General features: G+C 26.9%; 7 protein-coding genes across 12 annotated transcripts; 1 reads left to right on the top strand and 6 right to left on the bottom strand.

Annotated features, from left to right (window-relative positions):
- Positions 1-422: 422 nt before the first annotated feature.
- On the bottom strand, positions 423-6,763 carry LOC106789901 (inositol polyphosphate multikinase). 3 transcript variants are annotated; one of them, XM_014754444.1, is made up of 6 exons: positions 5,421-6,039; positions 5,024-5,230; positions 4,689-4,897; positions 2,589-2,765; positions 1,911-2,171; positions 423-1,485 (listed from the first exon to the last, which is right to left on the bottom strand). In XM_014754444.1, the coding sequence occupies exons 3-6, from the start codon at positions 4,855-4,857 to the stop codon at positions 716-718; spliced, it is 1,377 nt and encodes a 458-aa protein (XP_014609930.1). In that variant the 5' UTR covers positions 4,858-4,897; positions 5,024-5,230; positions 5,421-6,039; the 3' UTR covers positions 423-715. The 3 variants fall into 3 exon arrangements, with proteins under 3 accessions (XP_014609930.1, XP_014609932.1, XP_014609931.1); XM_014754446.1 differs by lacking the exons at positions 5,024-5,230; positions 5,421-6,039 and adding an exon at positions 6,390-6,763; XM_014754445.1 differs by lacking the exon at positions 5,024-5,230 and having other exon boundaries at positions 5,421-6,038.
- A 327-nt stretch (positions 6,764-7,090) lies between these two features.
- Positions 7,091-7,843, bottom strand: LOC106789903 (zinc finger HIT domain-containing protein 1). The gene is made up of 2 exons (XM_014754449.1): positions 7,692-7,843; positions 7,091-7,554 (listed from the first exon to the last, which is right to left on the bottom strand). Exons 1-2 carry the CDS (start codon positions 7,831-7,833, stop codon positions 7,232-7,234), a joined length of 465 nt encoding a protein of 154 aa, XP_014609935.1. The 5' UTR covers positions 7,834-7,843; the 3' UTR covers positions 7,091-7,231.
- LOC106789904 (general transcription factor IIH subunit 5) lies at positions 7,748-8,447 on the bottom strand. The gene is made up of 2 exons (XM_014754450.1): positions 8,235-8,447; positions 7,748-8,086 (listed from the first exon to the last, which is right to left on the bottom strand). The coding sequence occupies exons 1-2, from the start codon at positions 8,267-8,269 to the stop codon at positions 7,900-7,902; spliced, it is 222 nt and encodes a 73-aa protein (XP_014609936.1). The 5' UTR covers positions 8,270-8,447; the 3' UTR covers positions 7,748-7,899.
- A 117-nt stretch (positions 8,448-8,564) lies between these two features.
- On the bottom strand, positions 8,565-11,373 carry LOC106789902 (nibrin). The gene is made up of 9 exons (XM_014754447.1): positions 10,911-11,373; positions 10,700-10,833; positions 10,446-10,600; positions 10,188-10,347; positions 9,821-10,079; positions 9,626-9,754; positions 8,951-9,558; positions 8,804-8,875; positions 8,565-8,705 (listed from the first exon to the last, which is right to left on the bottom strand). The coding sequence occupies exons 1-9, from the start codon at positions 10,933-10,935 to the stop codon at positions 8,667-8,669; spliced, it is 1,581 nt and encodes a 526-aa protein (XP_014609933.1). The 5' UTR covers positions 10,936-11,373; the 3' UTR covers positions 8,565-8,666.
- Positions 11,374-12,354: 981 nt separating this feature from the next.
- Positions 12,355-14,399, bottom strand: LOC106789906 (BAG family molecular chaperone regulator 2). Of its 2 annotated transcripts, none has more exons than XM_014754452.1 (3): positions 14,005-14,399; positions 13,497-13,612; positions 12,355-13,409 (listed from the first exon to the last, which is right to left on the bottom strand). In XM_014754452.1, exons 1-3 carry the CDS (start codon positions 14,213-14,215, stop codon positions 13,176-13,178), a joined length of 561 nt encoding a protein of 186 aa, XP_014609938.1. In that variant the 5' UTR covers positions 14,216-14,399; the 3' UTR covers positions 12,355-13,175. The 2 variants fall into 2 exon arrangements, with proteins under 2 accessions (XP_014609938.1, XP_014609939.1); XM_014754453.1 differs by having other exon boundaries at positions 13,497-13,609; positions 14,005-14,398.
- A 248-nt stretch (positions 14,400-14,647) lies between these two features.
- Positions 14,648-16,434, bottom strand: LOC106789876 (uroporphyrinogen decarboxylase). 2 transcript variants are annotated; one of them, XM_014754403.1, is made up of 7 exons: positions 16,278-16,434; positions 15,888-16,185; positions 15,652-15,810; positions 15,406-15,567; positions 15,196-15,333; positions 14,935-15,108; positions 14,648-14,836 (listed from the first exon to the last, which is right to left on the bottom strand). In XM_014754403.1, the coding sequence occupies exons 2-7, from the start codon at positions 16,182-16,184 to the stop codon at positions 14,696-14,698; spliced, it is 1,071 nt and encodes a 356-aa protein (XP_014609889.1). In that variant the 5' UTR covers position 16,185; positions 16,278-16,434; the 3' UTR covers positions 14,648-14,695. The 2 variants fall into 2 exon arrangements, with proteins under 2 accessions (XP_014609889.1, XP_014609888.1); XM_014754402.1 differs by having other exon boundaries at positions 15,879-16,185.
- A 233-nt stretch (positions 16,435-16,667) lies between these two features.
- LOC106789907 (60S ribosomal protein L38) lies at positions 16,668-18,238 on the top strand. 2 transcript variants are annotated; one of them, XM_014754454.1, is made up of 5 exons: positions 16,668-16,757; positions 16,923-16,957; positions 17,285-17,345; positions 17,432-17,554; positions 18,166-18,238. In XM_014754454.1, the coding sequence occupies exons 2-5, from the start codon at positions 16,955-16,957 to the stop codon at positions 18,204-18,206; spliced, it is 228 nt and encodes a 75-aa protein (XP_014609940.1). In that variant the 5' UTR covers positions 16,668-16,757; positions 16,923-16,954; the 3' UTR covers positions 18,207-18,238. The 2 variants fall into 2 exon arrangements, with proteins under 2 accessions (XP_014609940.1, XP_014609941.1); XM_014754455.1 differs by having other exon boundaries at positions 16,718-16,757; positions 16,901-16,957.
- Positions 18,239-18,850: the final 612 nt, after the last annotated feature.

An 18,850-nucleotide genomic window follows, 5' to 3' on the forward strand; every position in this document is an offset into this window, starting at 1 on the left:
ATGATCGTAAGCAATCGATATACATATATAAATAAATAAAATAAATCTTTATATATATACATATATATATATATATATATATAGATATATATTATAAATATTATTATAAATGTTACGACGAATTAAGCGAATTATTATTATTAATTATTATTTTCAGTTGATAGGTCGCTAACCGAGAACTGAAAAAAAAACAAGAAAAAATAAAGAAACTGAAATTACTCTGGACAAAAAATTTGCAGCGACAATTGTAAAAATTGTTTACGCGAGTATGAATGATTAAAATTAAAATAAAAAATACTAATAATAATAATAATAATAATAATAATAATAATAATAACAATTATAACAATGCGATTAGTTTTATCTTTATTTGTGTCAATAATTTTTTGACATGCAAAAACAAAATATATGTATATACATATACGAGTCATTTCTTTTCTCTTTCTATATATCTCATATTTACCAAAGAAAAAGAAGAAGAAGAAGAAGAAACTAAAGGTAATGAATTCCAGTCTTGTATAGACTTTCGTTAAAAAAATGGTTTAACAGGATCATCAAGTATAGATATAATACATGATAAACATATACATATTCATATACATATATGTCTCTATATAGATCATTGATCGTAATATTTTCTTCTTACGTGTTATTAAACGTCAAGATGGATTGTCGTTTTTTCTCGTAATTTTGTCTTTTTTTTTTTTTATTCTTTTTATGTAAGAAAGGTCTCGAAAAGTTTGATCAAATTTCCAATACCCTCGAGATAATTGAAGTCCAAGCCTGCGGTCTCATTTGGTGCAGGAAAGACGTGAGTGAAATCGATCATGTTCACCCTGACCCAATTGTTCTTGTCCTCGGATGTATTACTTAGTTCGTTCAAAAGTGCGAAGTAATCCTCCTTCATATTGGCTAACTCCTGATCGAAATTATGAACTTGTGAATGGGTACGACACAGTCTATCTACTTTAAAATTTGGATCGTAGGAATCGTTTCTTTTTAAAATGGGTGATAATTTCTTATTCTCCTTAGTAGTATTATCCTTTTCAAAAGAACTCGAACATTCCTTACTACCGAATTGTAAACTCACGCTACGTTTCAACGATCGCGTCTTTTCTAAAACCTTTCTTCGTAAACATGATACACTTTGTGTTGGTGATGGTGGTGCTGATGTATCTTTTGATGAACAACTTTGATCCTTGTCCAAATTCTTCTCCTTATCCATTGTCGGGGACAATGTTGAAGAAAAGGATTTGGCACGTTGACAATACCTCGATAATTCCTTCTTATCCTCTTTTTCCAAATGCAAGCAATAACGCAACCTTCCAGCATCGTAAGCGATCAACAGCGAACTCGAATAGAAACGAAAATTTGTTTGCTTACGAAATATAACGAGGATCTCCCAAAGCAAAGACAATAATTTGACGATCAGCAGACGATACACTTTTGGCCTTTGTGGTGTCACGTTTAAAAAGATCTTCAATGCTTAAAGAAATATTAATCAATTTGGTTTTTTCTTTTTTTCTGTGAAAATTATTTTTTGTTTTTTTTTTTTTTTTTTTTTTTTAATATTTAACTAAAACGATTCAGATTTATCTAGTTATAATATATCATAGTAGACAAATAACCGATTGTAAGTGCTTTCTAAAGCATTCTTTAAAAATGTGATAAAACAAATATCGACACATGTTTCATATATTTATAATTATATTATACAGAGTGAATAATTCATTTTTATACTGGAAGTTTAAAATTTGTTTTTTGTATCATACATTTTATTTATACATTTGAATACTATCGAAAATTTAGAAAAATTTTATAATTAAAATATTCGATATTATTATATCTAGATAAATTTCGATACGATTCATCCCTTTTACTTGATTTTGTAAATAACATTTCATCGGTACCTTCGACAACTCCTTCGGGAGTTAGCATCTTGCCATAATTCTTGTCAAATTTCTTAAGCTCGCCATTCGGGAGACAATAAACTTGAAAACCTGTGATACAAAAGCCATAAGCTTCCTTCAATTGCGCGTATTTCCTCTCCTCGCTAATTTTTTTTTCTTCGCTAGCCAAAGGATCCCACGTACGTTTACCAATTTTGATATCCATCACGCATGGTTCAGCCATGCCATCTGTTATATCTTGCAGGACGACGAATTGTATTTCTATTTAAAAAAAAATTTAATTCAATTACATTAAATTCAATGAAATTGGCAAGAAAATCGAGAGAAAAATTAAATTTATTATAATATTTATATATTTTTTTACCACAAGATTAAAATATAAATATATTAAATATGTTTAGATAAATATATATTATATTTGCATTTGCAATATATACACATAAATTTACATGTATTATATTGAATACACTACTACTACTATTATATTTAATATAATATAACAATTATTGAAAATAATTAATATATATTACAATTATATATTTAATTTACATATAATTTCTAATAAAAGAATTTTAATTAAATATATTATATATTTATTTTTATGTGTGTGCATCAAGTCTAATTAAAATTATAATAAAATAATTAAAACAAGAATTAACGATGATCTATACTACGTACTTTTTTCGGAGTATAATATTTCCGTCGTACCGAAATATTCGGGCACATGATTTCTCAATTCCAAGGTCGTCTCGTCTTGAGAGCTTTTTAAATTCTCATAGAAGGTTATTTCTCTTTCACCGAGATGAGGCTTAATGATAGGTTTTAACACACGACCCAATGGAGTACGTAACATACCTGGAAACATAATTTCTATGCCTAACCGATTGCATAAGTTCCAATGGAAAAACAAGTGCGAGTTACAATAACGCGATGGCATAAATTAATTATGCGATTCTTTCTTAATTGATGAACCCCCCACCCCATCCTCCACCTAATTATTTATCCCTTGCAATCATATTTTTATTCTTTTTTTATTGGTTTGCTTAATTAATTAAATTAATTGAAAATAATTCAACATAACAACATGCAAATCTTATTTTTAATATATCATTAAAACAATTATTTCTCTATTTATTATACCGGATGCTCAAAATAAAGCATTACTAATTTTTATCTCGAGAACACAACATTGTTGAAGAAAAATCGTTTAGATAAAAGTTATCTGATTTAAGGAGAAAAATATCATAGCATTTATAATATTTGTTTATTTATTGTTAGTGGAAAATTTCGAGGTACTAGAGGATTAACGATAAATTAAGAATAATCGATAAAAAAAAAATAAAAATAATATACTCGGATGGCAGATTGTGAAAAGTTTTGAACCTAACATAGAAACAATTTGTTTTTCGGTCTCACTCATTATTATTTTTAAAAGAAAAGAAAAATTTTGTGTTGTTGTTGAGACTCAACAATTTTCATCCCACTCTAGTATTTTATATTAGACAATTATTATTTTTTTGTTGAGAGAGGGGGAAACAAAATTGAGCGATTCCTGACGAAAAAAATATATTTGTTCTCAAAAAGTGAAATAAATTTTCCTTTGTGAATAATCGTGAAAAATATCTCTCGTATAAAGATATGAAACCCAATGATAAGCTTGATACTTTAAATGTATGACAATAGGATCATTATATGAGATTAAGATGACGTCACGTATTAACCAACTAACTGACGTCAAAGAAGATGGATCACGCGTAAAGAGGTAAAATTGTTTACCTCTCGAAGAACGATCTAATTCAAACAATTCTAATTTCAATTAGATCCTATCTAATAAGAAGCTTCGATGATGTAAGCTAATAAATATATACCTACATATATATAAATATACATGTATGTATTGTATGTATATTGGTAATTATAATAGTGGACTAGAAAAATTTATCTTATAATTTATTTTTTATTTGCGTTATAAAATAAATCGTGAAATTAATTTTCTTCTATTTTTAAACTTAATCAAGTATTGCAATTACTGGCATTAATATTTAAATTCGTCGTTGAGAAGATGTAATGAAGTTACGTTTGTGAAATATAATTAATTAATAAATAAATATAATAAAAAAATAAGGGTCTAAAAGAAGAATGTATGTTAAATTTAATAATTTCAATTCAATTTTAATAATAGATAATAATTTTTATTTGTATGTAAATATTAATATATTTTGATTTTTATTTAAATATTAATTATTGTCTTTTATAATTTGTACAGATTTGTAATATAGAAATGCAAGATAGATTTAAGAATTTTTGTTAAACGATTGTAAAGGAACCGGAACCCCTCAAATCCATAAAAGAGAGAGTGAGAGAGTAATAAAGACAATTACGGTTACATTTAATAAAATTTCCAAGAAAATCTAAAAAAAACTCGCTTCACGTTGCAGTAATGAATGAAACAGTTGGTGTAACATACGCCCTTTTTCTACTTAAAACAAACATAAAATATAATTAAAAACATATAAAAAAAAGTATAATTAAATAATTGGACCTCTTATTATGAAAGTGACGTAAGTATAATTCTGAAAAAGAATAAAAATTGAGAAAACACGCTAATCGCGTTATATATTTTTCATTGGTAATTAATAAAAAATTATATTTTCTCCATTTTTTTTTTTTGTACGAAAATGAACTTATACCATTTTGTTCCATAGATTATTATTATTCCATGGATATCCATTGAAAGATAATCAAGAAAAATAATTTAAAAAAAAAAAACTAACTTACCTATCGAATTTTTTTCGTTATCAAAGTAATGACCAGCAACTTGTGAATTTAAGCGGCATAGTTCCTCTGGAAGTTTATTCTCCAACTTGTTAACATCCAATTCAGCATCCCTCGAGGAGTCATCACGATGACATGAACTTTTATCCGGGCAAGAGTTTAAACTCGTCATAGCACTTATATTACGTCGTACGGATCGACCGTAATTAACTCTGCAATTAAACAGTCGCACACCTTTGAGAAAACGTTTGAAACAGTGACTGAGAGAGAAGGAAAAAGATGGAAAGAAAGGAAGAGTGAGAGAGAGAGAGATGAAAAGATCTTATCGAGATGCGTACAAACATAAGTAAGAACATCCGCGTCCACGTTCGTGATCAGATCGAGAGGACGAGAAAACTTAGTTCGTTCGTTTCCTTTTACCTTGTCCCACTTGATATCAACATTAACTCCCCTTTTAGTTTCCCTTTTCTATATTTCTTTCTTTCTTTCTTTCTTTTTTCTCCTTTTTTCTATCTTTCTTTTAATTTTTTTTTTAAACTCAACGTCTAAAGGTGCAATCAAAAATCAAATTATGTTATATTTTTATTTCGAATATTAAAAAGGGAGAGAGAGAGAGAGAGAGAGAGAGAGAGAAAGAGAGAAAGAGAAAGAGCAAAATGAAAAACCTACTTTATTTAATTGCACCTACGGATAATAAAAGAAAATGTTCTATATATAAATGTGTTAATAATTTACCTTATTTCTTATTTGTTTTCTTGTTGATATACTTTACTTAAGTACTTCTCTCTCTATTTCGTTGATAAATAATATTCGAGGAGAAAAACTTGTCCCATTAACTGATTACCATTTAACTGATTATTTGTGATTGGACGATAACATTTAAAATTATTTCATGTCATTTGAAATCTTCTCTTCTTTTCCTGTTATTATTTTCTTCTCGCGCTTTCGAAAATTCATTTATTTTTTTGAATAAATTTAATTCAACTAATCCCAAGAGAGATACACACATACATATATGCGTACGCACGCGTGCGTACGCACCTCGACACAACAAAACACACGCACACGCACACGCACACACTTGTCGAAGAAGAAGAATAAGAAAAGGACGGAAAGGCTGAAGCAAACAACTATTATTCTTCGTGTGTAAATCTTTCAAACACCTGATGATCGAATTAACGCGAGGACACGCCGATAGAGGGCAAATTTCAATGACACATACCGTCGATATACATTCGAACTATTATATTTACTTTATCGCTTATCTCATTCTTTTTATCTTTCTCTTTCTATCTTAATCTAACTTTTCTATCCTACATTATCGACGATCGAAAGGATTCCTACTGTTACCGATCGCATTGAAATTATCGACTGATAGATATATTTTTTTTACAGATAAATGGAGATTCAAAATTATTTGTTTTATTTAAAATCATACTATTGTCATGAAAATTCAATTTTTCTCTCCACTTTTACAATATATACATATTCATTTATTTATTTTTTGTATTTGATTTTAGGCTTGTTAAGTAGGTTTAAAAAGTATTATTTTTAAAACGATCAACATGCAAAATAACAATGCAAGATTAACTTGTTAAAAAAATCATTAAAAAGTGATTTATTAATCGTTTACGTTATTACGTATATAAATACATATACAGTGATAATTTGTGTGAAATTCACGTTATGTTAACTCGAACTAACCTATAAACACTTTGACAGCAAACACTTTGATATTACTATGGTTAACACTAAATAAAACTTTTTAAATACGCGGATACGATACGATTTCTTTACTTTATTCCTTTTATTCGTCGCACAATAATTAAATTTGCAAACATTTTTTCCATACTTGTCCGTAGAGATATTCTACACGATACTGTCATTATCGTGACTAACGATAACGATACTATGAACCCTTATTAGCTGTGCTTGTTATACTTTCCTAATTCCCTACGTTATCTTCGGATACATGATTAATTTTCTTTAAATTACTTAAAAAGAAAAAAAACACTTCCATAATTAGTGCAGAGCTGCAAGTCAACTTATGAGAAAAAATTAAGAAAACAAAATTTCAATTAATTATAAATAAAATATTAAAAGTAGGTGTTTTTTTAACTTTTCTTTCTCAAAAATGAACACACCACTTTTATAATAAACAGTCCAATTATTAATAGATAAATCTGTTGATTAATTTAAAATGTTTAACTAAAGACAGCTCTTTGTGTATTTCATTGCTTCCCACAAAAATATCTTCTTATTATTAATATGATTACTAATATTTTCTTTGCATTGTTTATGTCATATGTGTATATGAATATTTATATGAACGATTTGGTTTTCATTATTACATAATTAAATTATACATAATTATGTTTAGTATTTTTTTAATCCTGTTATAATATTTATAAATTTATATACATATTTTAATTTATATTATAAAAGGATCATAAATTTTCATATAAAATATTATTTTTAATTATTTCTTTGTAAATGTTCAATTATATTTTCTTTATAGTACGATAAGGACAAAAAAAATAAATAATCTAAGCTGTCCATTTTAAACATCTTGTATCGAGATGTGTACCTAAACACTTGACACTGCAGTATCTAGCTCCACATGGAATGCATGTGTAATTACTAGGAAAACCGCAAACTGCACAAAAATGTCTTTCAGGAAAACGAGATGGGGGAGCTTGCGCAGAGACATAATTAGGTGGAGATGGATTCGCATTGAGATCTTCTTCAACCAATTGGCCAAATGTTTTACGAAAACGTTGCTTATAATATTCCGCAGATCTGGTTTTCTTTTTTCTACCACCTCTATTGTCCAATGTTTCCTGAAATTTGGGTACTTTCTTGCTCATTACTGAAAATAATCTTATATTAATTTTAAGAAGTGAAATTGTTTAATTATTAATATTTTACATATAAAATTAAATTTACAAAACTCTGAGAGAGAAAGAGAGATAATAGAATATACTAAATAGTATTTAAAAAATTCACCTAAATCAGCGTGCGGATCATCGTGAAAGTTATCTTGCTCCAAAGCTTCCAGCGCTTTCTTTTGTCTACGCTTGCGAGCAGCATCATCGAGGACTCTTTTTTGATAAGCATCCTTTATCCTACCTGATTCTCTTGCTGACATTTTTATTAATTGTACAACCAATTAACTTATACAAAAAATTTATTTCTTTTTAATTTATATTATTATTTATATTCCTTTTTCAGCTAATGGAAATGATATTTGATCCATAAGGTCATCCACTTTGGCTTGTAATGTCTCTAAAATGTCAACAGAAATAAATAAATGCCTTTCATCCAGATCTTGTATTATAAACTTTCTTCCCAGAGCGAGAGTTTCGTCCAAATGTAAAAGAAATTGTTTCATAGCTGCATCACTGGGAAAAAATGATATTTAAATTGCACACAATATCATTTTACATACAATTAAACTATATATAAAAAAAAAAAAACAAAAAAAAAATTAAAAGTATGTAACTTTTTCAGATTATTATGTTTACTTTATTGTGACATAAACTTACATACCATTCCACAAGAATTCCTTTCAGAACATTTACCATTTCTCAATATTTATAAATTTTCACGTTGTGATTAAACAAAAATCACGTTTCTTATAATACCATCACGTGTACACAACAAACACTACATTTCAATGTTTTTTCTTGTACTATGAATATCATGAAATACATAACACTATTGATGATTTCTACTAATTAGAAATTTGACGACATCAACGCCATCTTATATTAGTGTTTTGATGGCCGCCAAATATAAAATGATTTAAATACATTCGGTACGTTAGCTTTTTTAAGATCATAACGGTAAAAATATTTAGTCCGAAATATTCCAGATTTGTACCGAAAATAATACATTTTTTCTTTATTTATCAAAATGCTTATTACAAAATTATTGTTTACTTAAACATTAATAGAATCTTCTGCAATGTGGCTTATGTGGCTAAAATCTTATTCTCTTTTCAGGTATTTTAATATTTGCCTAAATAAATTAATAAAAATATATAATTAAATAGTATATACATAATAATTTTTCAAAATTATATAACATTTCTATGTAAAATGCATTAATTCACTAACCTTTCGAAATGTTTTTCCAATTGGACGTTTCTGTTTTAATATACTTGACGTAATAGTTCTCTCTGTGGTATTCTGTACAAAATATTAAATATTTTTAAATAAAAAGAAAAAATTTGTGTATATCACATAGAAGATAAAATAATTTACTTCGTTTTGTAAGCATTTATTACTTGATACTTTCATTGTAGACAAGTTTTCTGTAATTTTAGTTTCTTGTTGCCCCACAAATGATTGAGATTCTTTTGCTGTAGATGTATCTTGCTCTTCATTTGATGAATTTTCACAAACTTCAACGTTATCAATAAATAAATCACTTGAACTACTTTCTTCTGATTCCGTAAATTTTGGTAGAAATGTAGATGAAGAAGTAGAAGGTTGTACGGAATTTTTTGATACTTTCTCATCATCTGATATTAGAATTTCTGATATTTCATCATCTGATTTTTCTCTTACAGATACTTCGGTGTATCTGTCAATATTATCAACAAATTCGGATGATTTCTTAACATCATCTTTTTGCTTTCTATAGAAAGATCTTTGTGTAGGTGCAGAAACTTCTTTTGTTATCAGTTCTAGATCTTGTGTATCCATTACAAGTGTTTCAGGTAAAAAAAAATCAACTTTTTCTTCTTTTTTAAAAACATTTGAAAACTGATATTTTGGATTACAGTACTTTTCGATAGAACAATATAAAATAGCGAGTGGTATTTCACAATCATTTATAAATCTTTGTTTATTACGTTGCAACGTCCGAACTAAAAATAAAACATTCCAATTAATAAAATCATCGAAATTATTTACATACAAACAAAATCAACTTGCATATATTATTGTAGTGTCGCCTCAAAATTCTCAATAATTCATTGTCTTTATTAATTTGTATATGAACGGCATCTTCTTTGAACCACAAATCTTGGTTAATTTTCAAATCTATGAAAAATGCCTCTCCATCTAAATCATTTATAAAATACAAAGTGTTATTAATTAAAATTAGTTTAATTCGAATGAATGAATTACCTGCTAATTTTACCATTAATTTATACATATGGAATAGGTCTAAATCATAGAAATAGAATGATTTTTTACTAAACAATTTCTTGCGTTTATCATTTGGACGAAGAGAAACTATTCCTCTGGGAATATATTCTTCCTTTATGTGTGGTATATAATTATCAGTTTTAGGAATTGGATGTTCATCATTTTCCATAGCAAATTTCACTGCTTCCCAGTAATCAACGGTAACGATAACTATACCAGCTGCTAATGCTACAGCTACCTAAATAACAAAAAAATACATATATAAATAGATATATAATATCAAATATAATCGAGGTTTAAATAAAAAAAGAAATATAACAAAGAAAGAAAAAAAATAATTAGAAACCTTTTCCGTTAATTTTGGACATAGCACCGTTAAATGTGTACAATGCTGTTGCCAATTGTTTAAAATAATACCATCTATTTGTTTCATTATTCCTTCAAGTTTATTCTTTTCCTCTTCTTCTAATCCAGACGTTAATGTAATCATAGGAATATATTTAACACTGTCAAACAACACAATATAATAACAATACTATATATATTTTTGTTAATCTCAAATATAAGAATAACAATAGAAGATATGTATATATGAAAACTTTACATAAATATTTCATATTGTATGCCAATTCTAATTAAATCTTGATCCTTTAAATGAACATTTGTTGAAATCTTTTCATATTCATTATTTTTAAAAATATAAGTTCCATATCTAGATCCTTCATCTTTAAGTATGCATAAAGTTGTAGCTTTACCATTCTAAAAAATGACACAAGTATAGAAAAGAAATTGAATAGAATTATTATAAAAAGAAAAGAAAAAAAAAGAAAAAACATTTCTCAATATACTATAAATTACCACAATTTGCATTTCAGTCTTAACTACAAAAGAAGCATGAATTTTACTTATCGAAGCATCGTGTGATAAAATAATATCACCTTTCGTTCTTCCTATTGTTAGTGGAATGTTCGGTTTTAAATATATGAGTTTTCCTAAAATCAAAATTGATACATTATTCGATTTATATGATTTACTTATTGTAATAATATATTAAGATATACAATATTACCTTTACGAGATTGTAATAACCACATTTTAAATAATTAATTAATATCTCTTTGAGATATTAATAATAATTTATACATTTACTTTAATACACTTGTGTTAATTATATCAAATTTGTATTAACCTCTAATGTGTAATTTATAAAACTCTCATATACAATTAATTAGAATAAATGACAAATTATATCAAATAAACTACGTTTTTTTTTCTACACATGCGTAGTAACTTAATACATTTAGCATCACGAAAATTCTTCAATTTAAAAAACGAACTTTAAAAGTTTAGATATAAAACTGTTTTGTTTACACTTATAACTTTTAAAAAAAGCTATTTGATTGTACAAACACATTACAAAATACAATAGAATATACAATCAAAATCATGTGTAATGTACAGTAGCATAAAATAGTATGACAGCGCTCTAACCGATCATATCTGAACGCAATTATTTTTATTAAAACGTGCGCATGTATACAGCGTGTCTTACCTAAACCACACTATCCAGATGTCTTTTTTGTTTACAATCTCATTGCAAAGAAAGAGTTACACTATTGCAAGCGAGAAATCTAATGATTGAAATCATTTTTTTTTCAAGGTTACATTTTTACGAAATTTCAAAGCTATCGACATTTTTTTAATTGAAATTATATATATTTTTTTGCGATATTCTTGTCGAGTATGAAAAAAAACAAAAATGATCCTTATGACTATATCATTTTGAATATTTATTCAGGAGATATTTACATTTAAAATTAATTAAAACATATTGGATCACACACTTGTATTAAAATGGTTGACCTTTGGTTTTTAACTTATTCCATAAGCAAATTTTCTATTTCCCGTGATTTATCCGATCAAAAGATTGTATATTATATAATAATTATAATTGAAACAATAAGTATAAAAACTATACTTTATAATTAAATTAAATACACAGAGTACAAAAAAATAGAAAGTAAAATAAATTTTATATTTCGTTATAATACATATGATATTAATAGCATTATGTACTATATAATATTAGAAAATATTTATCGAATAATAACAATTTTCAACTTGTTCATCAATAAAGAATTGATATATTGTGCTAAGGAATTATAGCTACTTTAATTAACATTAAATAATTATTTTAACTGATAAATATTATATTCTTAAATATAGTTACGTGGTTACAAAATTATTTAAGTAAATGATTTTCTAATATCTAATTTTAGATAAAATTAGATTAAATTAAAAAAATAATTAACCACGTGGCCGATAATATTACAACATTAAGTCTTATAAAAATTGTAGAATAAATTACAAATACAGAAGACGAAATATAACTTATTAAAATAGTATTAAACGTTTATTACCCTCGATTGAAAAAAATATGATACTGTATTTGATGTGCTTGGTAAAAAATACAAAAATAAAAAAGAATCTACGTTAAAAATAAACACGAAAAATGTAATAAGAATATATTTTTCAAAATGTTTCACAATTAAGAATATTTTCTTTTCATATTCATATACAAATAAACGTTTTTAAAATTACATCCGACAAAAAGTATTAATTAATTTTTTATTTTATTTTAATTCTTAATTGGAAGCTAAAAGCACAAAATATATATACGTGTATGTAATAATCTTTCGTTGGCATTTAAAACTAATTACAGTGAAATAATATATTGTATGTTTGTTTGTTTAATCATTCTTATATTGTTTCATTTTTTCTGTTCTTCTTGTTTAAGTTTTTACACGTATAATCATAATTTTATAATTAATGTTGCAAGTAAGGAAGCTCCAGGCCTGTGCTATTAATTTTTTATAAAATTCTTTGAGTATCACATGTGTCATTAATATTCTTATACATTGAATGGAATTGTTGGTGTCCAATCTTAGGGCACATGCATCGAGATATTATATGTTATATAATATATATATAATATATACACCACCAATTCTATTCATTTGTAATTATAGGCTATGTAAATTCTGTTTCTTATTGTACATAATGTAGTTTACACTTTTGTAACAATTAAAAATATAGATGCTAAACTCACAAAAAGTTTACCGCGTGTACGTGTGAGTGTCTGTATGATTATAGCACAAATGTAGAGAAAAATAATAGAGTTCTGCTGCATATGTATAGTAAAGAATAATTATTTAAGCATCTTCTTTTTAATACTCGTGTTTATCGATATTAGAACTTTACTAAAAACACATATTACGAAAATGCATAAATCAATATATTCGCAATATACATTATAACATATATCATAGGTCTTTTAGTGAAATTCAATGGTATGCATTTTATCAATATAATCTAATAAGCCTTGCAGTCTTTTCTTCACTCTTTTTTGATCATCTAAGGTACATCCAAGGATAGCAGTTTCAAAATTTTTATCTGAATGACCCATTGCATGAGATGAACAAGCATTCATAAATGCTGCACATTTTTGTCTGGTTCCACTTGGGTCTTGACGAAGACTAATAATTAAACCATCTATTAAACCATTTACCTTAAAAATAATAATTGTTTATTAAATATGATACCTATATTTATTAAATTATGTTACAAATATGTATATAATTATAATGAAACATACTTGATGTAATGCCTCCTGTTGGACATTATCACGTTGTATCTTCACTAAAACATCAACAGTTAAACACCGCATGGATAATCTTTCAGCATATCTTAATACATCATCTTTGTCTGCTGCTTAGAAAGGGCATAAATATCTTACTATTAATGTTTAATTTAAATATTTATAAATGAACATTTTAATTAATAATTTACAAAATGCTTCATTGTGTTTTAATCAATAATTGAAAAATATAACATTTAAATGAAAAAAAAATGTATACATACGTATATCGTGAAAAGCATTTAAAACCATCAATGCTATCATATAATTTCTTAAATAAACAAAAAATATCGTATATAAAAGAAGGAGTATACAAAAAATTTCGCGTGATTCGATAAAATCACTTATCAAAAACTAATACATACACCTTTGCAATGTTTTTAAGAGATTTTCTAGATGCAACTCGAATGTTTGACAAACAAAGATATCTTAAAATCACATAGATCATAGCAGTTATAAAACTCACGTTCTTCCAATCCACTTAGTAGTTCATTATTTCTAATATTATCTAAAGTAGTTAATAAAGTATCCTTTTCTTCTTCAAGTCTCCAGGCATCTTTCCGAAGTTGTTCTACATGTAATTCTATTTGATCCAACAAACTGACTAACCTATCTTTCGGTTTTATCGTATTATCACAATCCGCACTTTCAACAATATGAGGTAAAGGACTCTCCATTCTAAACAAAATTATTTCAAAATAATCTCCACTCGATTGTTTAATTTTTATTTAATATTGTTCACCGCCTTTGCAACAAATTCGATAATGATATTTTTTATTTTTTAACGGTTCATACATTGATATGACAGAACAGACTGCTGATAGACATTTAACATGCGAAAAATTGAAGGTAGAACTGCGCCATCGTCATCGCGGCTAGCTTTATACTTGACCTATCCGAACAGCTAAGATTACATGACTGCCTATGATTGGCTATATCAATACGCTTGGCGGGATATTTGAACTTGCGATACTCTCGCTTGATACAATCTGATTTGGTTTCCTTTCTTTCTTTTCCAAGAAAATACACAGTAATTATATAATGTATAGTATTTTTATTATATATAAATACGATCATATATATTGTATATTTTTAATTTTCTTTTTTAGATATGTACATATATTATATATTATACATCATCATCACATCCCATATATTTAGACAGCATGAATACCTTTTATAAAAGCTTCAACTGATGAGATTGGTGTATCTGGTAGAATGCCATGACCTAAATTTGCTATATATCTGCTTTTACCAATTACTTCTACCATTTGTTGAGCTCTATGAGTAACGTTATCCTGATAATGAAAAGTATTTATATACAAACAAATCCGTTTTATCTTAGTTATTTAGATGAAATAAAATAAGAGAGAAAATAATTTTGGAATATAATTACTGCAGTTGCAAATAACGCGCATGGATCCATATTCCCTTGTAAGGTAACATTTGTTCCTAGTCGATTTCTTGCTTCCAGTAGATCTACAGTCCAATCTAAACCTATTACTTCATAGCATTGTGTTTTTGCAAGCATTTCTAAAGAATTCATCGTTGCACCTTTAGGAAAAACAATCTAGAAAAAGATAGTCGTGTTGCAATCATTGAAATATTAAAAAAAATTTGTTTAATTTTTAAAAGAAATTGAATGATAAAATGTTACCATTGGTACTTGCGTAATATTTTGTTCCTTTAACTTTGCCTTTACTTCATTACTGATCTTTACAAGATATTGAAGAGAATATTTTGAAAATAGATCGTCGTTAAGATAATCTCCATTACTTTCAAAAACTTGCAATAACTAAAATATAATATTGAGTATTAATTAATAATCGCATATTGCGTAATAATATAGCTGTTTATTCAATTGTACCTGAGCACCAGCTTTAACTTGCATCACCAAATAATCTATTACTACGTCGGTAATAAGTTGTAACAGTTGATGTGACTCATTAGGATATTTGTAAAGCCAAGTGCGTGGTTTAGCCATAACAGAACTACCACCACCTTGAATCATATAACCCATCAATGTCCACTAAAATGATACTATGATTATTGAACATAGACATATATATATATATATAAATGTTATACTTAAGACATATAATTAAATACTAACGGGTGCTCCAGTAAATCCTATAAGTGGAACTTTTCCATTTAGTTTATGACGGGTTAATGTTATAGCATCTCCAACATATTTCAAATCTTTTTCTACTTCGGGTTTTATCAATCGTGATAAATCTGACGGATCGTTTAAAGGATTAGGTAAGACCGGCCCCTACAAAATTGCATTAACATTTTAATGAAAAAAAAAAAATATATATATATTATTAATTAATACTATACATTTCTTACAACTTTAGGAACCATTTCAACTGTCAAACCCATTGCTTGTGGAATAGTTAAAATGTCAGAGAATATAATGCTTGCATCTAAATCAAAACGTTTAATAGGTTGTAATGTTACTTCGCTTGCTAATGATGGATTTTGACAAACATCGAAAAAATCATGCTTCGCACGAACTTCTTGAAATTCTGGAAGATAACGTCCTGCTTGTCTCATAATCCATACAGGAACTTTATCTACTTGTTCACCACGAATTGTTTTGAAAATTCGATCATTTTGTAAAACAGGAAAATTGTGCTCTGTCATACTTTGAAGAGAGAAATATTTGAATGTTAACTTTGAAATAAAATAATCATTAATTAATGTGTTATCTCGTAAATTGTATGTTCTTCAGTTTACCTTAATGGTATGGTTTTGTTTAACTCTGTATAAAAGTAAAAAATATTTTATATTATGTTAAAAAAAATATTATTAAAATTATTAACTGGTTTACTCTCAGGCAATCATTTCAGAGATGAATAACTTTAGCTTTATCATGTTATACCCGATACTTTATATATATTTATGTATTTGTGTTATATATATATATATATATATATATATATAAGTAGAGTATCCGGCAGCAATCGAGCACCATCTAGTAACACCCACAGAAAGAGATACTCCGATCGTAGCTTCTATATCAATCAGACATTATCGACGTAACACAAGCTATGTTTATTTTTACCGACAGAGACTTATCGACAGTTTTTATTTCATACAAATAACAGAAAGTTCATCAATTTTTTGTAGAGAGTGCTGCAGTGCATTTATTCCAAATCTCAGATTACTTATTTCGATCTTCTTGAAAGTTCCTTTTTCCGGTTTAACTACGAAGAGGTGAGTCGCGTATTCAAGTAAAATAAAATCTTTGTTCTAGAAAATAATCCTATATCATTTCATTGATTTGTTAAGTTTAATATGTGTAAAAATATATAATTGTGGATTACGAAAGTGTCATTTCAATATGTTTTTCTAACTAGGTTATTTCTTCGAATGTTTTAGGAGTTGCTGATCAAACACTAATTACATTCAAAATGGTAAATTTTTATTAATATTAATATTCTTATGTTTTGATATTTATAAAAGTCTATAAAAAAAAATCACTAAAAATGGATTAGCTGATTGTGTATGTGTGTGTTTTTCTATATCAATGAAATCTTGTAGAAGTAACCATGAACTTATTGATTGTTTACAAATTTTAATTAAATTTAATATTACACAATATTGTGCATTTTAATTTTTTACTTTTTTTTTAATTTGCTAATAATTTATATACTTATGTATATAAATTAAATAATTTAATTTTATATATGTTAACCATTTATATATATATATAATATAACACTTCACATCTTTTTTTATAGCCACGTGAAATAAAGGAAATCAAAGATTTTCTCTTGAAGGCGAGGAGGAAAGATGCCAAATGTAAGTGTTAAAGACTATTAGCTTTAAAAAAACATCTTCTGTGAACAACAACGTATTACAACTTAATTTCTACTTGATTTCAATAGCGGTCAAGATAAAGAAAAATGCAGACAATGTTAAATTTAAGGTCCGTTGTTCGAGATTTCTTTATACTCTTGTCATTACGGATAAAGAAAAGGCAGAGAAACTAAAGCAATCTTTGCCACCAGGTATGTAAAATATATACATATATACACAAGGTGCAACAAAAAGTGGGAAATATAGGGATGGCTTCAACACATTGAAACAAGAAAAGAGTTATAGCGAATTGGAGTTTTAATGACTAAATGCACTTTTATTCACAAGAGATGTTTAAAATGACAGGCTTTTTATAAACAATGTATTCTAAATAACCCCAGAAGTAAAAATTCAGTAGATTCGAATCAAGTGAGCTAGCAAGCTAGGCAATAGAACTATCACAACTTATCTATTTGTTTGGAAATCGTTCATTTAAAAATTATTTGACTAGTCGGTAAAAATGCGGAGGTACTCCGTTGTGCACAAACTACATGTGGTACACTGATGTATCATATCAAATGCAACATATTATTTTTATTTATCAAAATAATCGTTCCGGTAGAAACACTAAACGTATAATTTGTTATGACTCTGGATCAAGATCAAATAAAACATATGCTTATAGGAACTTCTTTTCTTGTTTTGATGTACTGAAGCCATTTCTATATTTTCAACTTATTCTGTAACAATCTGTATATAAGTTTCCGACTTATTTTATTTAAATAAGATTATGTGTTTTTGAAGCCTGCTATATTTATTTTAGGCTTACAAGTGAAGGAAGTGAAAAGAAGCGAGCGTATGTAAATGATTCAATAAAATATCATTGAATTTATAAATTTGTAAATTTATTGATTTTCCTAATTCAAATTTCTTTTTACTTTTCTAAAACAATTTATTTTATCAATTTATACTCTTCTTATAGTCAATCAAATTAAAATTATTCGTATAATGTAATGGCATGGTATTAATCCATGTGTCTCTGTATTACTTGTCTCAAAGTAATTGCTGTGTGTCTATAAAGCCGTTAATGCAAGATTTTAATAGAAAACAGCGGATATTCAGAAAGAGAATATCAATTTTAAATTTTTAAATAAATTGTAATTGCATTTTTTAAATTAACGATGTAATACCATAAATTTAAATATTATTATTTTAGGTAATAAACAGTAATAGATAAAAAAAAGAAAAGTAAATTATGAATTATTTGAAACTTAATTATGGTATGCGTCTATTTTTTATATATGCTCCTCTTCCGTTAAGCATTGGAACATCCATATTTAACCCTTTTGCTACGAGCGTCGCCTATAGACGTCGTCATCTGCCTGATAGTCTGCTCAATTAAAGAAAAACTGAGCTAATTGTGTTTCTTGGCCAAAAACTTGATATAATGGTAACTCGACGACGCTGAATCGAATGGTGCTAATTTTTTTGCAATTGGATCAGGAGAT

This window comes from Polistes canadensis, unplaced genomic scaffold, assembly GCF_001313835.1.
Source record: "Polistes canadensis isolate GaletaPanama2010 unplaced genomic scaffold, ASM131383v1 scaffold_206, whole genome shotgun sequence".
NCBI lineage: Eukaryota > Metazoa > Arthropoda > Insecta > Hymenoptera > Vespidae > Polistes > Polistes canadensis.